At 44.5% G+C, this 24,554-nt stretch overlaps 2 protein-coding genes across 4 annotated transcripts in view; one reads left to right on the plus strand and one right to left on the minus strand.

Annotated features, from left to right (window-relative positions):
* The window catches only part of LOC118506992, a 20,160-nt gene extending 19,163 nt beyond the window's left edge, over nt 1-997 (minus strand). The window contains exon 1 of the mRNA XM_036044871.1: nt 596-997. The gene's annotated coding sequence lies outside the window, so the exon portion shown is untranslated. The remainder of the gene's footprint in view (nt 1-595) is intronic.
* The window catches only part of LOC118506991, a 27,195-nt gene extending 11,219 nt beyond the window's left edge, over nt 1-15,976 (plus strand). Inside the window, exons 1-4 of one of the 3 annotated variants that reach the window (XM_036044868.1) lie at nt 10,550-10,804; nt 12,307-12,471; nt 12,577-12,697; nt 12,773-15,976. In XM_036044868.1, the coding sequence (XP_035900761.1) occupies nt 12,450-12,471; nt 12,577-12,697; nt 12,773-13,250 (621 nt within the window). In that variant the 5' untranslated portion in view covers nt 10,550-10,804; nt 12,307-12,449 and the 3' untranslated portion in view covers nt 13,251-15,976. Of the gene's footprint in view, nt 1-10,549; nt 10,805-12,215; nt 12,472-12,576; nt 12,698-12,772 lie in introns of those variants that run through there. The other 2 variants (XM_036044866.1, XM_036044867.1) reach the window with 2 other exon arrangements.
* The last annotated feature ends 8,578 nt before the right edge of the window (nt 15,977-24,554 follow it).

Genomic DNA, 24,554 nt, shown 5'->3' on the forward strand with positions numbered 1-24,554 from the left:
TTTCATGGTCCAGAGTTTTTAGATCTCTTTTGTCCTTATAATAAAGGAGACGAGTTCTCTTAATAACGTTCCAATCCGATGTAGCGCAATTTGAATCCAAAACGTCAGCAGCTTCGCCTTTAATTTTCCTTCGAATTGTTACCAAGATAATGTGGTATTCAATTGAATCAGGAGGAAGACGTTCATAAATTTTGAAAATATGTTCCACTTCTAAAATCCATCTTGGAAGGCTAGATCCGTGTCCATGGAATTCAGGAAGGTTATTTACAAAATCTGGCACTTTACCTAACTGAATGTATTCATGGTGAGGTATGGTGGATGGTACGACTGGTATAGAACTAGACTGTTCCTGCGGATTCATTATTCTATTTTTTGATTGGATTTCAAAACGTCTATTTTTACGAAAAATGATGGAAAAATCTTGTCACCTTCAAATCAAATTTTAATTAAGAGAAATTCTACGTTAAGTTCATTCAATCTAAACTTTTCTCTAATGTACCTAACATTCACTGCTCACTATTTTCACACCACGTATTGACAATTATAAAAATTTAAATTATATTACAGTAAATTAAATTGACTCGTAATGACTCACAGCAATAATATGCAGACTTTGAAGCCATTGCAGCTCATCGTTGTCCACGTAGCAATGTCCACGTAGTGTCTCGAGTTGGAAGGTTGGTGTAGCGTTCCGGTATTGGGATGAAAGCTTGCGGGATGCTCCGGATGGTCCTTTTGGATGGTTGATCTACTACGGGTCCTCGGCGTCAATCGAGAGAGATGTCACGATGTGCAGGAACTTTCACTCTTCATGTAGCTTGTGCAGGTTTATTTTAATATTACTTCACCTCACTTTTGTATCACGAAAGTCTTCCGGTTGGTTTTGTAGCTAGTTTTACACGACACTTTTAAACTTGGTGTAGAGTTTTTGTACTGCTTCTCACTTATGTTTCGGTCGGTGTAGAAACGAATTAGCTAGTGCCTCTATTCGTCGTTGTACAGCTTTTCAAAATACTTATCACCTTACTTTAGATGTAGAGGTCCCTGTTCGGGCGCCAGTTAAAACTATAGGGTTCGGACACAGACGAAGGAAATCGAGACTTGCTTGTTCTGCGGTCAAAATCGGAGTGAGTTTATTAAGTTTGATTTACATATAAGTTGGTTATTGGGAATTGGATGGGGAAGGGAAAGGTATTGACGATTCTTGATGACTATTGCTGATTCGGCGATTGCATGTTTTGCAATCGGTAACTAGGTCAGACGATCAACACGGTTTGCTGATCGACGCTGTTTGCTGATCGGGTGCAATCGGGCCGGTGGCGGTTGACAACACTAGAAAATGCTGTGTTGACAACGCAGGTTGTTAACTCGCGCTTGTACAATTCGGACGGGTTCCACATATTTACGGAGCTAGACATTTGTTACACTTGTTCGCACAACTTTTCGCAATCAAATGACATATCAATCATTTCGATACGTCAACTCAACCCTGAGATATAAACTCAAAAGCCAGGTGTCAAATTTATCTCGAACACCCTGTATGTCTTTAAGTTGAATAATTTCACTTGGTTTTTGCTCGTGTTCAGAGCTTTTTACTTTTGGACGCTGGCACTATGTCTGTTCGCCACGGAAACTCAGAACATTCTCTTCTGTTCTTCTGACTCTCTGCTTCCGCTTCTAGAGTGAGATGCCTAGCTTGCTGTATTGCACATTCTATCACGGTCCCCATCTGACATTTGAACAGAACAGAACGAGGAACTCACCCTCTCCCTGCTTGATCGTTGTAGCGAACACATCAACGCTTCTTATCGCTTCACCACTATAAAACCACGTGTGTGAGAGTTTACTGAATTTTCTATTTATATCCTTAAAAATCCAGTATTGTGGACACAGGAAGCGACAAATTGATTGTCCAGTTTTTGCCATGATGTCTTATGGATTGGTAGTTTTAATTTGATCATTAAAATTATTACTGAGGTTCTTCTTCTTCCTTGTCACTACAACCTCGAAAGGTCGCGTGTCCTGCTGTCGCGTACGCAACGGTCCACGTCGTTTTGACAGCGGAGCGGAGCGAATCATCGTTAAGCTGCGGACATAACACGGGCGAAACGAAGCGAATTCGCTCCAGGAGAGTCCGAAAAAATGAACTCTCACCAGCAGCGGTGAAGGGTGATTGACCGGAGGCTGGAGAACAGATAAAAACTCGGCGCGCGCCGAGATGAGCTCTCTTTCAACACGCAGCGGATGAACGCAGCTGATTTTTAAACTTCCGAATAAATGTACTAAAATTGCAACGCATTCGAAGTTGTTAAAAACTGCCGAAAGTCCGAAACGCGTACTAAATGAGGAGCGCTTGTTGCTGGACGCAACACCTGCCATTTCTGGCTTTCTGTGATTTGGTTTTACACCCATCATTGGATAGCCAGTCCTGCGTGCGAGGAGGTGGGTCCGGATGGGATATGAATCACGGCTCTCTACCGAGTGAAGACCGGCGCCGCTTTCGTCTCGGTCACTGAACCACCCCACCGTAATGAGGTTACGGGTTACAATTGGATGTCGCACATTTAACCCTGCCGAGAAGCGAAACGATTGTTTCATAGCTTTATTGTTGTGCAAGTCGTATGACGTTGCTCTACCCGATAGCCTACCGATGGTGATAAAAAGGCTACACTGCGCTGCAGCAAGATTAAGCTGAAGATTCTGTGTTCCCTAGTCATAGCGTGTATCAATCTTTCCAAAACCATACCCTGCAGCTGCACGAATAATAAATTCACACTGATTCGGAAGTAGCACTGTGAAGGTTTTTTTTTTGTGGCGACATGTCCCTGAAAAAGAGAATCCAGTCCGTTCCGTTTATTACGGATCTCAACTACAATATTTTCAGCAAAAAAATACTTGTTCACTTTATTATCTGCTTCCATGGTCGCGTGAGGCTGCAAATCCTTCGTATCGTATTAGGTGCCTTCTACCGTGGCTCAGTGCATGACGGCTCAGTGCATATGCTTTCATAACCTGACTAGCGGACTAATTAAGGTAAAATGAAGTATCATGCTACTAACAGGTTCCTATGACTCCGAACGCTTTTTAATAAGGAATTCGGACTAACAGAATTTGGTTCTAATGAACCAATTTAAAAAATAATAACCTTAACACCATTTATCGAGGCATTTTCTGAATTTGTCTGAAGATGTCATTTTGCCTTCAATTGTCGGCGAAAATAAGAAGAGGTTGCCGATGACAGCGACAAAAAAAAAACAACTGAAATACAGTTCAAATCTATTAAAAAAAAAAAGAGATACGTTTCTACCATACATGTCTCAGTGCTTTCGGAAGAGTATGGGCAAGCAGAGCGAATGCTGTGCTGTATGGTCGCAGAGGAATGTTATCCGTGCGAGGCCGAGACTTTAACAGGACCCAAAGAAACCAACAACTGGAACCGAACAGTTCCCTACGTGCAATATCGCCCTTGGCAGGCGAATGAAGAGGGCTGCGTGAAGTCAGCCGCACGGTTAATGCCACACGACCAAAGGTACCCCATAGTACTAGATAAACGAGATGCTTCCCGAGCCTGCACAAAAGACCGATGTGGTGTGACCTGCCTTACCTTACGTTTGAATCGTAAAGAGGCTCAAATTAGATGGAACCATGCGTAACAAAAGTGTACGATGGGGCTGTGCCTCCACGCTTAAGCCGGGTCGTAGTTATTTTCCCAACCACTGGAGAGTACTAGGCCGGGTTAAATGTGGGTTTAAACTTAGCAATGGCAGCAGCACTGGGAAAGCGACAACAAGTTAGGCTACTGATCACGAAGGATGTAGGGAACGGCCTACTCCGGGACGCGTTTTGATTGAAGGAGAAGGGAAGGGAAAGCAAGAGTGGATGGTGTTCCACTTGGAACTACCAATTTTGGAGGAAAGAAACGAAGGGAATCCAAAAACTCAGCGACAGATAACAAAATGTACCGGAGAACGCTGTAAGGTGTCCCAAATCCGCTACCCGCCAATGACAGTTTATGGATCTAACAAATAGGTATAGGTGGGATAGAGACAAACGTCAGACTCCTAATATCTTTGCTGTTTAATTCTCACTCAACGGTTTTTTTAAGTTATAGAATTTATTGATGGATGGCTTAGAATTAACATTATTTACATATTTTTGCGAGACTCAGCTAAAAAGCTTTTCAGCGCTCTTGTCGTTGTGTATGCCAAGAGGCAGTTCTTTTGGTAAATTATAAGATGTTGAATGCACTTAGGCTAATTGTTAGTTTAAACTTACAAAATAATCAACAACTTAGGAACTAAACCAAACTGCTATCTTAAAACTAGCTAACTACCTTATTCTCAAAATATCAGGTTTTTCACCTGCTGGTGTGTGGAATCCGCTGCTGAAGTCTGCAACCGGTTGATGTGTTCGCTGCGTCGTAGAGCTCCTCACGCCGTGTCCAGCTAGGAGCGTCCAGGGTGAGTCAAAGGATTCTATTGCAACTGGTTTGTATCTTCAGCAGGTTCGTCCTTGCACAGGTACGCCAGACAGGAATGCCGTACGTTGCTGTGGGCAGGACGATCTGTTTGTAGATGGCTATCTTGCTGGATGGGTGTAGCTTGGAGCGTCTGTTGATAAGTGGATATAACTTCCTCAGTAAGATGAGCAAGCGGATGGATGTTTCCTTGGTGTGGTGATGGAACAGCATACGGTTGTCGATGGTGATCCCGAGGTATCGCATCGCCGTCTTCCACGGCAACCGGCTGCTGTCGATGGTGATGTGATGGGTTTGAGGGTTGATGAGCTGTTTTGACAGGCGATGGGGGATGATCATCGCCTGGGCCTTGGAGTGATTGATTTTGATCTTCCAGCTGGAAGCATACTGTCCGATGATGGTCAGTGAACGTTGAGCGCCGCTTTTCAACTCCGCCAACGTCCTACCCTTCGTCGCGATGGCCATGTCGTCTGCGAACAGGAACATGCCCGCACCGACGGGAAGGGCCGGCAGGCCCACAGTGTACAGCAAATAGAGCAAAGGCCCCAATATGCTGCCCTGCGGAACACCGGCTGGTACTGTAGTAGCACCAGAAGCAGTTGAAGAGACGACGACCCGGAACGTTCGCTGTTGTAGATAGTTGTGCAGGATGTTCACCAGGTGAGCTGGAACCCAGAACCTGCATAGCTTGTGGATGAGCCCGTTGTGCCATCGAACGCCTTCTCGATGTCCAGCAGGACGACAGCGGTGGATTTGGAAACTCGTTTGTTTCTATGGATGGTGTTCTTGAGCCGAAGACGCTGTAGTGTGGAGGAATGGCCGGACCGGAAACCGAACTGTTCCACTGGGATGAGTTGCCGCTCGTCGATTGCATCGCGAAGCCTCCAGTAAACTAATCTCTCGAAGAGTTTACCGGGAGCACTCAGCAGACTGATGGGTCGATAGCTTGCAGGCAGCGTCGGATCCTTCCCTGGCTTCAGGATCGGGATCACCTTAGCGCACTTCCAGGTCTGTGGGATATAGAAAAGTTGATGATGACTCATGTGGACTGGGCATGGACAGACCGATCTTGTGAGGAGTTCCCGGAGTAGGCCGTACCCTACATTTTGGTCCTTCGAACCGGGTCAATCCGGTTAGTTCAAGAGTGCTTTGAATAGCACAGTTCTCTGGAAAGAGATATTGTTTGAAAGATATTGTTGTTCGAGAGGTGTGTCGTCGGTGACGGATTCCCGGAAGCAGCCAGCACATTTGGCTGCTCATCGGTATTCGACTCACCGGGAACAGCAGACGACAACATCTTCAGGTGCGCGTTGGTTAGGCCAGCGGCACACGGTCCGCCAAGCAGTATCGACGCTCACATAGGCGACCGACTTCAGGATCGACGCACGTCATCATCTTCAGGTGCGCGTTGGTTAGGCCAGCGGCACACGGTCCACCAAGCAGCAACGACGCTCACATAGGCAACCGACTCATCGGAAACAGTGATTTGTGACAGCGTGTTGGTTGGGTTCACGGCACACAACTTCGTCAAGTGTCATAGAGTGCTAGAGACAGCCGCGAAAACGGATTGGAACTGTCGTTACCAGCTAACAAGAAAGCGCAACGTATCATCATGCCTGTTACTCCGGTATCGCCGAAAGGCGATGAACAGTTTAAAGGAGTTGCATTGGCCGAAATTCCTTCTACACCTAGTGATTTGAAATTTCTCCGATTGTGACACTCGATTGTGCTACGGAAATTAATCAACAGCTACCAGTGAAGTGAAGTGGCAACATTTATGGAGTTTGAAAACAACGCAGTGTGAATTGTTTGACCAAATCGTTGCATTAATGCCGCAAGATGTAGAATCTGATATCATCGAAGGTGAGAAGTACGAACAGATTCATCTAAAACTAGAAACTCTTATTGCCTATGCGAAAAAAAGTGAAACTCCTTCAGTAACAACCGCGACAGTTGTGACGCACACACCAACGCTAAATGTTCCGATACCTTCGTTCGACGGAATATATGAAGAATGGCCCAAGTTCAAGGCCATGTTCACGGACATAGTGCAGCGTTCGCGGGTGCTACCGGCGCAATCAAGTTGCATCATTTAAACAAAGCTCTGGTCGGCAAAGCTAGTGGAGTGCTCAGTGCAAGTGTTATTGCGGGAAACAATTTTGCGAGTGCATGGCAATTGTTAGAAGATCGCTATGAAAATCCCCGTGCAATTGTGGATCAGCATATTTCTGGACTGCTCAAGCTGAAACCAGTGATTCGAGAATCAGCACGAGGATTGCGAGAACTGATGGAAACTTGCGTATCTCATGTAGATGGTTTGGCATACATGAAGAAAACCATTGATGGTACTGTAGAATCCTTCCCTTTTATAATAATTGATGCTTACTCTCGATGTTCACCCGTCGCTGGTTCATTAATCAATCTCCCGAATATTGCTGATGCCCGATTTTATAACCTCCCATTGCGGCCTTCCTCTCTCACACAATTCCTCTCATTTCACAATCGTTCTCGTCCCTTCTCATCATTCTATGTTCTCTTCTCGCTTGCATGCTACACTGCTTGTGTGCAACTCTACAGGTACCAGTGATCTTATCATTACGCACATACTGGTAGGATGCTTTGATCCTGAAACAAGGAAGTTGTGGGAACGCACGTTAAACAGAGGTGAATTTCCGGAACTAAAATCGACGTTGGATTTTCTGTGCAGACAGTGCGAAGTGCTAGAACAGTGTACATCGGAGAAGAGCGTGAAGAACGATAAAGTGAAAGTTTATACTGTTTATACATCCAAAGGTGTAAGATGTGCAACGGAAATCAACATCCAATTTATCAGTGCTCAGACTTCTTAGCGTTACCAACATCGAGAAAAATATCAAAGGTGCATGAGCTTCGCCTGTGTTATAACTGCCTTAGTTCTGGACATTCTTCGCGTAGGTGCCATGTGAAAACTGTATGCCAGAAGTGTCGTAAACGTCATCACTCCATGCTACATCGTGAGTCTAGTGAGGAGGAATCTGAAAATACTTCACCTACAACAAGTGTACGTGTTCCACAATCGTCAGATAGCAGACCCTCAGCTCAGATAGCGTTGAATGTGCAAAGTGAAGTGAAATCCACCGTGTTACTGTCTACAGTACTGATGAACATAATGGATGACCAAGGACAAGCGCATCAGGCTCGTGCATTATTGGATAGTGGTTCACAATAAAATTTCATTGCCGGAAGGTTAGTGCAGTTTTTACGGTTGCCACGAACGACAGTGATCATTCCTTTGTCGGGCATTGGTGGCAGTTCAGCGGTTAATATTCGACATTCAGTGCATGCAACCATTCGATCGCGATACTCTGACGACGAATTAAGCATGGAGCTACTAGCGTTATCAAAGCCATCTGCAGACCTGCCAACGCAGCCGATCGACATCAGTAATTGAATCATTTCATCGGAGTACGTGCTTGCAGATCCGACCTCTAACCAGCCTGGTCGAGTGGACATCATTTTGTGAACCGAATTGTTTTACGAATTCCTGAAAGATCGTCGCATCATCTTGGGTCATCCTGTTCTTCAAGAATCCAAATTTGGTTGGATAGAGAGTGGAAGCGCGCCCTTTTCAACGCCATCATCATCGGTTTTATGTGCTACAGCGGTAACCAGCATCGACTCTCTCATGCAGAAATTCTTTGAGATTGAGAATTTGGACAGTGAATCTAGTTGGAGTGTAGAAGAACAGGCGTGTGAAAATTTCTTCGTTGATACTACAACCCGTGATTCAGCTGGTAAATACATCGTTCGGCTTTCTTCGAAAACCAAACATGACTGAAGCATTGGGGGAGTCTCGATCCATCGCGTTACGTCGTTTTCTGGCTATCGCACGACGTCTACAAAGAGAGCCCGAAACACGCAAGGCGTACACCGATTTTATGGACGAATATGCACGCCTAGGACACATGAGCAAGGTGGCGACAAACGACAGGACAACGGAAACATACTATCTGCCTCATCATCCTGTATTCAAAGCAGATAGTACCACCACCAAATGCCGAGTAGTTTTCGACGCGTCAAGCAAGTCATCTAATAGACTCTCCTTAAATGATACCTTGATGGTCGGACCGACCATCCAGCAGGATGCAACATCGATTCTGATGCGTTTTCGGACGCATACCATCGCTCTAACAGCCGACGTTGCTAAGATGAACCGTCAGGTATGGGTTCATAATGAAGATCGTGCTTTGCAAAGAATCCTGTTGCGGCCTTCTCCAAATGAACCCATAGAAGAGTATGAGCTCAATACAGTAACATATGGTACAGCAAATCGATTCTCCGATTTCTACGTGGATGACTTCGTTTCTGGAGATGCTTCCATATCGGCGGCGCAGAATCTACAGGCAGAGATCGATCAACTGTATTCCAGAGGAGGATTCGCATTGAGGAAGTGGGCATCCAACGAACATGCCGTACTTAGTGCAGTGGACGAAGATAACTTGGCAACAAGCCCATTCTCGACAAGTGACAGTGAGGGCGCTCTTGCAACATTAGATTCCATCTTGGACTTCGTCACGTTCGATTGGAACCTCTTCGAGCTCCGTTGTTTCTACGTGTTTTCAACGTGTTCTGTGAGCCTTGCCGTGCGACATTTGCTGTCTATAGATGCACTGGTATCTCGTCCTCAATTCGTGTCAGATTCCGGCCTGTTTTGTTGCATCACCGCGCTGTTATCGTCTATTTTCGAGCTAGCGTCCTCGACGTTTCAACGTACTCGTTCTTATTTTGTGTTAGTGCGTTTCGTTCCTGTGTCAGTGCAGCTCAGTGCTTACAATGGCTACGTCCTGTCCTTCGTGCTCCCTGCCTGTAAACAACGAAGTGCGGGCTCCTGTGATACATCTTACCATCTTCGTTGTATTAGAGTCCCCGAAGCTGCTTTTCGGAATTCACACGGCCCGATGCTCAAGCCCTCTGGATTTGCGCAAGTTGCAACGCATCACGGCTTAACGGTAGAGCTATATTCAATGAACTCAATACCGCTCTCGATGTTCTGAAGGACGAGTTGCTTCGCGAATTTGACGGTCGTCTTACTGCCGTCTTGGATGCTGTGCGTGCTGATGTACTGTCGGCTGTTGACAGGAGCAATTCCAACACGCACACGTTGATGCCACTCGCACCACTAACATCATCAACCGCTGCAGCAACGCCTTTAAGCTCCCGCCCCGGTGAACTGGACCGAGCGTCCCAAAACGCTCCTAACCGTAATGCGCCTAAACGTAGGCTGGTCGATTTCACGCCTCCTGATGCCGTTTCTGCGCCACCTCTCAACGTTGGCACTGCACCGATTTCACCATCGTCTCGTACCGTGCTGACCGTCCCGTTGAATGTATCCAACGGGCCGAAATTCTGGTTATACCTTACCAGAATTGCTCCATCGGTGTCTGACTCCGATTTCAAGCTGATGGTGGCTTCTCAGCTAGGTACTGATGACGTCATCACTATTAGACTGGTGCCACGTGACAAGGATCCAGGCACTCTCAGCTTTATCTCCTTTAAAGTTGGGATGTCGCTTGATTTAAAAGAAAAGGCGCTTTCATCATCCACTTGGCACAACGGTATAGTGTTCCGTGAATTCACTGACCTCCGCACCTCACAAACAGCACAGAATTTTTGGCACACAGGGCCCCGGGAACCACTTCCGACCACCAGTATACGAGTCAACTTGCCGCCCAACCACCTGAATCCGCCGCTCTCCGATCCGCACCACCCCACTATGCCCGAGCCACCACTGCCTTAACTACACGTGTTCTCCGTGATACTCCGCCGACGCATGCACAGGCCCCTAACTTAGAGCTTCTCCTATACTACCAGAACGTTAGAGGACTGCGCACCAAGCTGAATAACACCCGACTCGCATTATCTGAGTCTGATCTCGATGTATTGGTACTTACTGAAACCTGGCTCGACGAATCGATACCCAGCGCACTACTAGCTGACACGCAATTCAACGTATACCGTTGCGACCGAAGTACTGATAACAGCATACACTCTCGTGGTGGAGTAAACGGAAAGTGTTGTCTTGCTTTACACGTATTTATGACCCTTTGGGTATCGTGGATCCAGTGAAAGCGGTGGCTAAGCAAATTCTTCAAGAAGTTTGGAGCCTGGAACAAAGGATGACTCACAACCGTGGGGATGGGACGAAGAGCTTCCTTCTTCATTGCAACAACGATGGACGCAATTTCTAATCCAGCTGGGAAATCTTAAAGGCTTAAGAATTCCGAGACAAGCAGTGGCTGCTGAATCAACCGATGTCCAAGAACTGTCCAGCTGTGATATCTTTAAAAGGTCCTTGTCGGGTAGCCGATTAAAGACACTTTTCAGCGCTCCCCGACAAGCTCTCGAGCCTTAGCTGCATTTTTGGCTCCCTTCCCACCTTTCCCCCAAAACTGATCGACCAGCCTGTTTTGCCACCCTTTTCCTTCCTCCTTTCCTCACAAAAATTCCCGGAGTAGGCCGTACCCTACAGCCGCCGTTCGATTTGATGACTGTTTCTGACTATATGATCAGAAATAACATTGAGATGGTTTGTGTTATACTTTTGGATCTCACTTTATTACACGGAAGGAGCTCGCGACGGTGGAAGGTGTGTACTGTTCGAGTGTTTCCTAAAGACTGTTCTTCATCCTGATTGCTTCTGATTTACAATGCCTAGCGATGGGCATAGCCTTAGCGAGAACTAGAGATGGGCAAAGCGTTCCACCTGTGTGTCGGTGGTGATGGCGGTACACTTCCAGGAGTAACCACCACAAAATAAAGGTTGAAGACTCCAGTTGCTTCCCTGGTGGTTATGGGCTTGACTCTTGGCTGGCTCGATGAAGGTTGCACCAGATTATCTCGATGAGTGCGACTGTAGCATTCGGAACTTGCGGAGCTCATACTGCTTCTCCTCCATCTCCCACTGCTTCGCATCTCCTGTTTTTAGCGTCGACACGTTCTGTCGAGGGTGCATAGTCCAGCAGTGACGATCCCATCCGTTCTCAAGGGTTGTTTTACGATTCTGAACCCCTCGCTATCGTCCAATGTTTCACGCTACTGTTGCTACATTCCACATGGTCAATCCGAGTGTCCTGTCTACGCGCCTTCCGTGTGGGAACGTATAAGTAAAACGTTGTTCAGCTTCCTGTTCAACGTCCGTGTAACGTACCCATCCTTACACGTCAGCCATTTTGTCGGTTCTCCAGCGAAAGATGGCAGATGGGAGTTTGGGCCTATGCGGCGATCATCATCATTCTTTGCTCTCTCGATACAAGCCGGTTTGATCGAATTCCGGTGTGCCGTGTGTAACGTGCGTGTTCTTTTGCTATGTTTTGCTAACCAATTACTAATTAAAACGGACGTTCCGTTGAAAACTCCTGCTTCACTTGCTAACTATCTCTTACTGGAATTGATTTTCAACCCCAGGTGTGAAGACGAAGTTTAAATTAGAGTCTTCTTCTTCTTCCTTGGCACTACAACCTCGAGAGGTCTCGGCCTGCCATTTCTGGCTTTCTGTGACTTAGTTTTACCCGTAGTAAAGTAGTCAGCCTTACGTACGGGGAGGCGGTCTGGATGGGATTTGAACCCCGGCCATGCCGTGTGAAACCCGGCGCCGCTGTCGCCTCGGCCACCGGACCGCCCCATTAATAAATTGGAGTACTTTACATATATTACATATATTCTATTTTCATAATTTTCACACAATCCCTGCACTATCAAAATAAAAAATTGCATTGAAATCTAGTGTTAGTGCACACCTCTTAAACGCTAATTGGCTAGGAATGCAACTCATCTTTACTTTTTTATTGCAGCCATCGAAGAAGTGTGTAGACGATCACAGGATACGAAGTGTGTAGACGGCTACAGGACGCTGTTGGAGGTGCTATATTCGCGGTGCAACGAATAAGTACTGTATTCATCACATCACTGGCGACATCAAGTGACGCACAGCAAGATGCCTAAACAGTCGAGAGAAGGTACGTACCATCGAGCAACACCTGGCAATATGTTGCATGCGAATGTCGCTAACGGGGCAACTTCTTAGTAGCGATTCCACTGATGGTTTTGTTGGTGTATTTCAGCCACTCGCGCAAAAGCCAACAATCGGGAGCGAAAGCGTATGGGTAAAATAAACACAACTTTGGATTCAATACGAAAAATACTCAATTTAAGCTCCACCACCTCAAAGCCAGTTACATTGAAGTAAGATATGAATTTGCAGCATGTAATTCTATAAACTTTTTTACTAAAAGCTTTCTTTCTGAATTTCCGTTGCAGTAAAGCGTTAGAGACGCTGAAGGTATTGCTGTCGTCAAGGACTGCAGTTGAGACGGGGAAAAGTGATGTTGATGAACAAACTGTTTTCTACGAAGTTTTAACCCCACAAACTCCAATGGATCAGACAAATGAATCGGTCACCCAAGAAGAATCATCCAATATTTTAGTGCCAAATGAGGTTGATGTTCCTTCTGATGATTCGAATGTATTTGCAAACGACAACGAACATGACAATCTCCTGGCGAGTGACGAAGGAATCAGCAAAGAACCAGCACAAGAATCGGGACAAATGTTGGACACCGAGAACTCGCTGGCTGCCGAACTGCAAAGAAATTTGGGTGAGGAGAGCTTCGAGTGGTTGGACTGGAATCTACCAGACTGCGATGAATTCTTCAACGATGACAATCGACTGATAGGTTTGGACACTGAGGACAGCTTGACTGAGCTGGAAGTGTTGTACGGTTGCACCATCCATTAACGGGACCTTTTGGCAAATAGTCGATGAGATGTGACAAGACAGTCCAAGAAATTGCGGTGGCCTTAAACGTGTACCTATTACCAAGATCATCACTATGGAAGTAATTGTACACAGCACTGAAAGTACACAATCGACAACTCCGTGCCATGCAGAGCAATCGAAGCCCACGTAAATTAGCAGAAGTAGGAAGGAAAATAAGTCATATCAAATATCCCATACTTTTAGAACCGAAAGTCGAAGGGCGATCGATAGCGATCGCGCTACAATTGACTGGTATTTACACACAGTTTTAAGTCTACTTCACCCGATGCTCAATCTTCTCTCTTATTGCCAACTTTTCCCCATGCCCATCTCATTGATCTTCTCATTTAGTCGATCCAGTACTGTACTATTGTTAATCGCTAGTGCCTCAGAGAGATGCGTTAAATGAACAACGAATAGCTTGCGGACACTGCACGTTGGTAAAAAGTGTGTTTGGTGATCGTATCGATGCGGTTACAACATCTTTCCAGTATTTAAAACAAAGGCACAATCCTTTTTCTTTACTTAAGTTTATTTAACTTATTTGCCATTTTGAAACTTGACCAATGCCGACGCAAGCTGTTGATATTTTTAACATCAGTTTTACATTGAGATTATACTAGCAATACCCAAAATCAACGCGAATCACACTTCAGATGCTACATCACCCAAATGTTTATATTGCTTTTTCAGTGTAAACACACGATCTTTATCGTTGAAGGTTGTGCCAGTAATCTCTATGGGCAGCCTTCTATTATCGCTTCCCACCTCACCGTATACAATCTCCTGCGTACACATGCAAAGTCTCATCCCACCTACTTAAATATTTAATTTATCTGGAGTTGCCATATGCCACATTTTTCTATACCAGATTTTAAAATTGTATGTCCTTTTTGCACTCCTGTGTTGTGAAATATGTTTCTATTCTTAAAAACAAAAAAAAAACAGTTTTATCGTCTGACTACAAAATAGAAATGAAAATATTATCCAAAAAATAACCACCGCTTCCATGGAAGAGAAGTACAGAGCTGAAAATGTGATCGACTAATTTTTTTTTGTTGTGTTGTACATTCCGCAAGTATTCAGAAAATCATTCCTTGGGCGTGCTACTTATTGTCTGCCCATTCCTCTAACAATTGTTTTTCCTTAAAAGACATGAATTAACAATAACTTTGGATCAAACGCCAACCATGGTGCTATTTCCATGCAATTCTTGTGCCATGTGCCAAAAGCCAAATTCTTCTGACCAGAAAAAAAGAGATAACTTCTCACATTCCGGACAAAACGAATACCTTGTCGTGGCAGCTGCTGTACGATTCGAACGATGGTCTGGTCCGGGTGGATCAGCGTCCAGATCTGTTTCAGATTAACTCAACCCCAAAAATTTCCTCCGAAAGTCAGATGAAGTGAGTCGTAATTTTCCTATAATCTATGTATTTTTGGCAAATGGAACAACAACAAAAAAACTGGTATAGAATGTACAACAAACTATGGCAACTCTGGTGTTAGCGATACACTACTTAAAGTGCGTCTTTCCGCTTAATACGTACTTAAGTTAAGCAGAGAGCGGTAAAGATTAGAAAATGTTAGTAAATGAAGCATCACAACTTTGCACAAAACACTCAATCTCTTCCACTGTCACGTCTAACGGAAACGGACAGCCTCAAGCGTTACTCGCTAAAGTATTTTGAGAACTATTGTGGATACAAACGAACAACGAAGACAGTAGATATAAGTTTAGATTCTTTAAAGCCTGAAGATTCTAGGCAAACGTTCAATAGCTTGTTGTTTTATATCGATGGCGATTCGAATGTTAACCTTATGAGTTAGCGGGAAGATGCAATCTATAGCATTAAGCTTCAACAGTGAAGTGTTAGATTAGCGTTTCATAATTTATTCACTTGTTGTAGGAACCTGTTGTTGTTGACGATTTTAAAGTTAGCTTAGTAAAACGTCAAACGAAATAACGTACAAAATTAGAAGATAAGGAAGGATATTCAGGGAAGCAAACAAAAAGAACGCCAAAGGGCAGGTTGCGCTAAATCATGAGCCATCAAAGCACCGGAGAAGCGCTTCTTTTGGGCTTAAGCAGCCCCGGAGAAGCGCTCCTATGGAAGAAGTGGAAGCCAATAATCTACAACAAAAAGGCAGAAGTGGCGCTCCAAAGGCAGCGCTGCTTGCTGACTGAGCATGTACCACTTAAGATAGGCGATTTGAGTTCCGTGTTTTTTGGAAAGCTATCACGTACGCAGTTTTTTTTATTGATAAGGAACGTCCTGGCCGTACTGCTATCACGTACGCAGTTATTGTGCAATAAAACACGACAGGGAATAATATTACCGGAAATGGGAAAGAAGACACCATATTGTTCCTACTTAATCTGTAGGATAAATTTGTTACACAAATTGTAAACACGAAAACTATCGGCAATACACAAATTAGTATTACGAGGCCAGTTTCAAAGACACAAAGCCTCTATAAATAAACGAAAAAAATTGTTTATGACAATATCACAAAAGTAACGTCGCAAGAGCTGTGTCCTTGGAGACCTCGGACCTGTTCTTTGATTTTAAGATGAGCTTGCACGACCAGCTGGTGCTTTTTGTCAACTAAATTGGCCTGGCGAAGCAAATCACGCACAACCCGGCCTGCATCAAAACGCTCGTTCTATGGGAATCTCGTTGTAATTGGAATCTTGGCATTATCTACCCCATATGCAAGAAGAAAGATACAGGGGTATTACGGTATCTAATACCGCCTACAATAAGGCGTCAAGCCGTAATACTAAAACCAGAGCCGTAATAATATACCAGACCGATTTGTGTCATTCGTCGATAAGAATCTTGGAAACCATCAGAGAGTATTTCGAAACGGACAATCTCCCATTGTCCAAAACCTCACCAAGTGTCTAATCTTGGAGAAGATGGCAAAGATTGTACCTCCACTTCTACTTACTTATCAGGCGCTACAACCGCTTTGCGGTCTTGGCCTGCGGCAACAATCCTCGATACCGCTCACGGTTCAGCGCCGTCGTCTGCCAATCCGTTATCCCGGCCGTTCTGGCGGACGCATCAACGCCATCACTCCATCTCAATTTGGGCCTACCACGCCTCCTCTGTCCGTGTGGACGGCCTAAAAGGACTTTACGGGCTGGGTCGTCCGGTTTCATTCTCATGACATGGCCTGGCGAGTCTAATTCGCTGCAGGATGGTGAGAGTTCCTCATTGTGGCGGCTCCTCCATTGTCCTCCCACACATACGGGGCCAAAAATCCTTCTGAGCATCTTCCTCTCGAACGCGACTAAGAGGGCTTCGTCAGTTTTGGACAGAGTCCACGTCTCAGAGGCGTATGTGAGTACTGGGACTTTAAAAGTTCTGTACAGAGAAGTTCTGTGGAGAAGTTTCCTCAGGCTGTAGTATGACCGGTTGGCAGCCAGCACCCGTGCGCGTAACTCAACATCAATGTTGTTGTCGGTGCTGACTTTTGACCCCAGATAGGTGAAGTTTTGGACGACTTCGAAAGTGCGGTCACCTATCTGTGCATCACCCCTGCGTAAATCAGTGTTTGTTAGCAGGGCCGCTGGTGGTGCCACCATCATTTTGGTTTTCGTCTCATTAATCTAAAACCCGAGGTTCTGTGCCGCACGCTCGATCCTTTGATAAGCTTCTGCTACATAGGAGAGCCTCAAACCAATGATGTCTATGTCATCAGCGTATGCCAGGATCAGGATTGACTTATAGAAGATGGTCCCCGAAGTTTCCACCTCCGAGTCGCGGATGGCTCTCTCTAGCGCCAGGTTGAAAAGGAGACAGGCAAGCCCATCTCCCTGGCGCAGGCCCTTGGTGGTAGCAAAGGGCCCTGAGAGTTTTCCATCCACCTTCACCTGGCATGTGATGTTGGCCATTGTCATTCGTACAAGCCTGGTAAGCTTGGCCGGGATTCCAAAAGAGCTCATTGCGTCGTACAGTTTTACCCTGGCTATGCTGTCAAATCAATGAAGAGATGGTAGGAGTGGAGCTGCTGCTCCGCCATCTTCTCCAAGATTTGCCGCATCGTGAAGATCTGGTCAGTGGTTGATTTTCCGTTTCGGAATCCTCTCTGATAGTTTCCGACTATCTCTTCAACGAATGGGACAAGTCGATCTTGTAAGATAAGGGAGAAAATCTTGTAGGCGGTATTCAACACCGTAATACCTCTGTAGTTGCTGCACTCTAGCCTATCTCCCTTCTTGTATATGGGATAGATGATACCAAGATTCCAATCACGAGGCATCGATTCGCTATCCCATACCTCAGTAATAATTTGATGAATTTCCTGTTCGAGTGCTGCACCACCGTTTTTGATCAGTTCGGCTACTATTCCGTCGGTGCCTGGTGTCTTGTTGTTCTTGAGCCGACGGATGGCCATTCGTGTTTCATCTATGCTAGGTGGCAGTAGCATGATATCATCCGCTAGTGGAGCCTCTAGCTGTTCGTTGAACTGAACATTAGCAATTCATCAAAGTACTGAACCCATCGCGAGAGGACCTCTGGCTGGTAACTGACCAGATCCCCATCCTTATTCCGACAGCAGGTCACCTTAGGTCTAAAGTTATTTCGGCGACCTGCTATCTCTTGGTAAAACTTTCTTCCTGGTCCGTAGCGCACTCTGATTTCTTGAAGTTCCCGCACCCGCTGCTCTTCCCACAGTTGTTTTTTGGTGCGGTGAACTCTTTTCTCTTCTCTCCTGAGCCGTGAGTATTCTTCTGCGCATGCCCGCGTTCTATGCCGCTGCTGCATTACACGGTATGCGCAGTTTTTACGTTCTGTCACTTGCCTACATTCTTCGTCAAACCAGCCAGATCTGGTGTTGCCCCGACGTGGTGGGAGTGTGGAATTGGCACAGCTTATTATTTTTGTTTTTAGAGCGTTCCACCGTTCGCTCGTAGTTTCATATTCGTTTTCTGGTAGTAGAGCCTCACCTAAAGCGGATTTGATGCCTGTTGGACGTGGCTGTCCCTTAGGGAGTCCGAGTTGAGCCAAGCCTGCGCGTTAGCTCCACCCCCATTGGCGCGGGGACGGGCGATTCTGCAACGAATCACTAAGCCAACCAAATAGTGATCGGAATCGATGTTGGCCCGTCGATACGTTCAACAAGCTCGACTGTCTTCGGCGGCTAATCAACACGTGGTCTATCTGATTGGAAGTGGCTCCATCCGGAGACACCCACGTAGCTTGTTTGCAGCTGCAAACTGGACCAATCTACTACCATTGTCGTCACTGTGCTCATGTAGACTGTGACTTCCAATGTATTGACGGTACATTGGCTCCCTACCGACTTTTGCATTGAAGTCCCCCAGGATGATTTTAACATCGTGACTGGGACACTGGTCAATGATTTTTGTGAGGCGGCCGTAGAACAGGTCCTTTTCCTCTTCAACCTTGTCTTCGGTAGGGGCGTGAACGTTGATGAGGCTGATGTTGAAGAATCTGCCTCGCATGCGCAGGGTGCATAGCCTATCATAGATAGCCTTGAAGCCGATGATTTCGGATTTCAGCCGCGGGCCGACGGCGAAACCCATTCCGAGCATATGGTGGCGGTCGTGGCAGCTGAAGTATATGTCGTAGCGGCTACTGCCACGCCTGTTATGCACACCATTCCCTAACCAACGGATCTCTTGTAGAGCTACGAGGTCCATGTTCAGTATGGCTAGGGCGTCATCAAGTTGCTTCAAGGCTCCGGCTCTGTAGAGAGTGCGTACGTTCCATGAGCCCATAAGAATATTATTTTTTGGACGGTGCGGGGGTCTGTTATCGTGAAATCCGGGTATCGCAAAATTAGTTATCACAGGGCGACTGGCCTTGCGCTCAAGCCCCCAGGTACCTCTGGAGGGCCTCGTGGCAGTTCGGTTTAACGTCTGGATTCGGTTTAACGTCTAGAACCATTTCAAAACATTGTAACTCTCTTTTAATGAAAAATTGCACAAATCTACTGTTGTACTACCTACAACTTCCTATCGTAGCGCAATGTGCGGCATCAGGATCGCGACACCTCACAAATAGATGGCGCTCATCCAAACATACTACAGCAACTAAGGTTATTTACGTAGCTGTTGTTTAGCATTAACTCTAGGTTTTATATGGACTTTTGCTAAACTTAAGTCTGACAACGACATTGGCAGTCGTAAGTCCTTTAGCCTGAGATACGAGGGTTGGATTGGATTTGGAAACTTTGTTAAATAATTCAAATTTATGCTTCACAAAGCATTCGAAAACTAATGCCTTTAAGATAATTTTAAACATTTCACAACTTAATATTTCGATTTGTGTGGGTTCATCAACGATCGGTAACAAAAGTATTGCATACGGTGTAAATTGCATTGCAGTCTAGTGCTAGAGCTCACCGCTACGCACCGCCATCGGACATTAGCAGACGGCTTACGCAAAGTCATGATCAGGCTGATGCCTTCAGTTTGATTGCGACCACCGAAGAAGTCACTAGTCACCGTCCACGTTCGCGATCCCTTTGGCCAGTAAAAAAGGGCCAATATTCAAAAAAGGCATTTATTTAACTGCGATACAATTTCCCCACAAAGATATCCAAACTGTGAAGCATGGAGTCTGCCAAGTCTAAGCAATCGAAAGAAGGTACGTACCACTAGAAGCACCCGGCATTATGGTGCATTCGAACAGCTCGCAAACGCAAGTGTTGGTTGGACAGACACACTGTTAGCTGCGATTCTTTTGTTGCCCTTACCTAATGATTATGATCGTCATCGCTGACATCGCTGGCACGATGTTCGATGATCGCTTGCTGGCTACTTGCTCTGCCACTCCTTTCGAGGTCATAAAACATGATTCATAGATGGTTCTTTGGTCTATTTCAGTCATTTGCGCGAAAGCATGCATTCGCGAGCACAATCGCCTAATGAAGATGAACAAATGCTACGATACGCTGCGCGACCAACTCAACATAAGCCGTTCTACCTCGAAGGCTAACACGCTGACGTAAGATATGAGTTTGTAAGAAGAAAATGCTAATATTTACGTCTGTCTGTTTAATGGACACACGTCTAAATATTTCTAACTAATTTAAGCCATTGTCCTAATAGTCCGTACGTAAGCAGTATTGCTGGAGCGCAAAATAGAATCGAACGAATGTCGCATTTTGCAACAGTTTATTCTAATATTCATTTTGCTCTGGTTTATTCCTCTGAACCAAGTTCATGCAACATAGTTCATTATGCAATGGATGAACGCGGGTAGGGCAGATACAATTTTCATCCACTTTGTTCCACTTCATCGCTGGAATAGGCTTTCTTCCTGGAGGAAATACAATCAGGCTCTCTCTAGTGCTCTAATTTATACGGTGCATTTATACATCCATTTCATTCCCCAAATATTTGGCTGAGCCAATGTGTCGTCTTTTATAGAGAGGATGTTAAACCGTAGAGTGATCGAAAGCGGTCAAGATCACAGCCAATCTCAAGGTCAAGGTAGTCAACTCTAGTTTGTTTGTAGAAAGACCTTACTAAAGAAAGAACAATTTAAAGATACATAAATGGAGCGATGAGATGCACATTCAAGTATCGGGTCTATATAGCGTCGAATGATGTTATAACTTGTGGCATCTCAGCTTCGGATGTAAACGTTCGTCTCAAGAAAAGGGTGCAAATATAAGCATTTGTTATTACGCGCTTATCCGATACGCTTACAGTTGTGCTTATTATTCGTGATGAGTCAGGTAGTATACATATTTCAAGAGTAGTGCTACAGGCGATACTTCACTTGAATGTTGCATCGCTTCCATGCAACACACTCGCTGTGTCCGAATCTGCGATGGGCAAAATGATGGTATGGTCGGAATCGATTCCGGAGCGCTCCGAATTTTGCGGAATCGATTCCAAAGAGTAGGTCCGGAATCACTTCCTGAATCAATTCCGCTATCAGTACTGGAATTGAACCCGGAATCAGATTCAGACTTGGATCCGGAATCGGATTTGCAATTGAATCCGGTATCAATACCGAAAACGTAGTCGGAACTGGAACCGTTTCTGATGACGGAATCGTAACCAGGTAGTTCCGATTCTAAGCACCCATTAGTAATCAGAAGGCGTAATGCAATCACAAAAGAAACCATATTAAGTCCATAAGATTATGTGAAAAGACCATTTCTGTATCAAATTTGTAATAACAAAAACTGAGTTGCAAAGGCCGATCCGGCGATAAAAAAGGCAAAAGGCTTTCTTTTTGTTATATCAATTTATATTCAATCAATTATTGTATTTCATAATCATTAAATTTAATGATTATTATATTTAATAAATTATTATAACGATTTTAAGCTTCTAAAAATGGTCCGATGTGCCGGTCGGATATATCCTGAAAGGAAAATCCTTTTTCAGTTGGTAACACCGGTTACTTCGCACCATCAACCGTCAGCTCGGGATGCGCCATCTTTCGGCACGTAGCGAAACCCGTCGATCAACGGGTACGCAGTCTGTGAACGATCCTTTAATCGCGTTCATTTGTGGCAGCGCATCAAACCGGTGGACGCAGAAATTTGTTTGATTTCAAAAACAATTTAAAATAGTTGACTTATCATCGGAACGAACGAATTAATTTGTAGAATGACTTCAATTCTAGTGAACGAATCTAAAATCTAACAACCAAGCAGGACCCTATTTGATGAGCTTCGAATTGGAATTTTTCCATAAACCATACTGACCTACCTTCGTTTGACACCATAATTACAATATCTTTAGATTCTAGTTCTCACACTCGATTGAAACGATCTCGATCGATCTAACATCACACCATCTACTTGATATTTCAAATCTGGTTAAGAGCGCATATAAGCATGAAAACATGAGAATCTTACAGTTCATGTAACTCTAGCACACAATTCAGCCGTTCCGCATTCGACATCGCGGCGATTGTAATGGCGTTAGTCGTTCCAATTATTTTCCTTTCAGCAGGAAATGGAAGCCAGACTGTGCCTAGTTAAAAAATACCTCATGTTCAAAGAATCTTTCTCAAGAATTTTTCGAAAATCATTTTCCAAGTCCAAGAAGCATTTTTATTCACAGCACAACAACAATGGCAAACTATAAAAGTTCGTTAAAATTATTAAGAAATCATCTAAAAGTATGTTAAGTATTCAATAAACATTTCCATAAAGCGCACATTACAATGTCAAATGATTTGAAGACTGCTAACAATTGGAGTTTATAAAACTGTTGCTTGATACTTTCATTCCAATGCCACTGCTGGAATTACTTCGGCTAAACTGATTAAACCTAAATAAAATAGTTTATATTATTAAGCCTGCAACACGCAAACCCTCATCGGGTCATGATAACACAAATAACAGAACCATAAAACAGGTTCCAAACGCCATCACCATCATCTATATCACCACAATCTTTAACGGGTTGCTAGGATTATTCGCTATTAACTGGAGACATGCTTATGTTGTCAAATTTGACTATTAAAATGCCTTAGTATAAAATTAAAGAAAAACATCGCTATGGTCTTAATTGCTTAACGTACTCTGAAACATCTAATGTATAATATCTCTCCACGGCATATCACTTACACAGACTAACTAACGATATAATCCTACTACTAGACATGGGAAAGGCCTCTGACGATGTTTAACTTAACATGGTTTCTGCAACACGGAGCGAAAGAAGAATCCGTCGAAAGATTCAAAAGTTCCAAAATAAGAATCGCCAGCCCTGTAAGACCTGAATCGCTGGTCTGCCAGTGCATTCGTCATCGAGAGCGACGGAAAGTACGGATAATAGCTCATTTTAAAGTCTTCAGGTGTCTGTGTGGCCAGCTGTTTTGTCGATAGTGCTGGGCTTAATCTCATCAACTGCGCTCTATATCTGTAGTATCTCGTAATAAATCACGCCGGGCTGGTCTGTGGATACTCGGCCAAACTCTTTGAGCAATGCATATTCATGGGTAACCGTAACTGAAATCGGCCATACAGAACTATCCAAATGTGTAACTTGCAAGCTACAAGACACCATCACTCCATCAGTATTGTCTATTTCAGACCCGCAAAAGCCTTTCAATTTGGTCCCCAAACGTTTGGCAACAGATCTAAAATCGTTTAAAAACAAATTGTTGTTGAACAAATTACGTAGTTCGAAACAGAGATCGTGTTCCTGACGGGTTGAACGTTAGGAAAATAGAACCTACAAGTAGAATATCTACTGACGACTTGTAACTGCTATAAACGTGCACAACATTGACGTGAGCATGAATGTACGTCAGGTGCAGAAATTCTTCCTTAAAAAAACATGCTTAAAATTTCACAGCTTGACGTATAAGGGTAGTAACGAGAGTGTCACATGTTATGAAATTATTGTTCGACTTGACGGATCTTCCAGGTGAATGCGACCAACAAGAATGAGAAGATCTCCCAACAAAATGTTGCACATTTTCTTGTTGCAAATCTTCCAATTTTATTTTAAACAATTGTTTTATTTATAAAATTAAACATGAAACATGGTTGGGCCTCCGACGCCATATCAACCGGCTCCCGAGCTTCGTTCGCATAAACCAATTGCGAGGCGATCATATGGTTGGTGGTCGCGTGCGCGGTGCCGAGCTCCGAATGCTTCCCTTCCCAACATCAGCATCAATGCCATTTTCTTCTTGGTCGACAGCTGAGTCACGCGGTTATTTTACGATCCACCTAGAGGCTATACTAAACTTGCTTACAGCTTACAATTGAATTTAATTTAGTAACAGTGGAACACGGGAGTGGAATCTTCGGGAGAGGATGTAGAAAAGACTAAAGGACAGAAAGTCTGACCTAGCGGACTCACCTAAAAGACATGCAAATAATGCAGGTTGTTCGGACATTATCTTAAGTGTAAGCCGCAATGTTTTCATCTCTTTTCCACATGTCTCGTTTGCGTAGGAATTGAGGAAGAGCTTTGATTCTACATAAACACCTAGTTTGCGGACAGTGAACCTTGAAACATGAAAGTCACAGGGTTACGGGACAGGCAAATAGACATGAGGGAGCACTTTTCTGAACAAAGGGAAAGAAATATGGATGAACACTGTACTGGACATAAATTAAGGAGATTTTGAAGGATTCTATTACAGTCAGAATAGAAGAAGATAGGCGACAAAAGGGTTACGATCATCATCATAGCAAATCATTGACAAACAGACAGAAAGGAAGGAGGCTAAGCACGCTGCCTTGTGTTGCGGCATCTCTTCTTCTTCAGGGACAAAAGGGTGAAGAAAAGCTTGAGGGCCCTCACAATGCACTATCGAA

The sequence above is a fragment of the Anopheles stephensi genome, chromosome 2 (assembly GCF_013141755.1).
Source record: "Anopheles stephensi strain Indian chromosome 2, UCI_ANSTEP_V1.0, whole genome shotgun sequence".
NCBI lineage: Eukaryota > Metazoa > Arthropoda > Insecta > Diptera > Culicidae > Anopheles > Anopheles stephensi.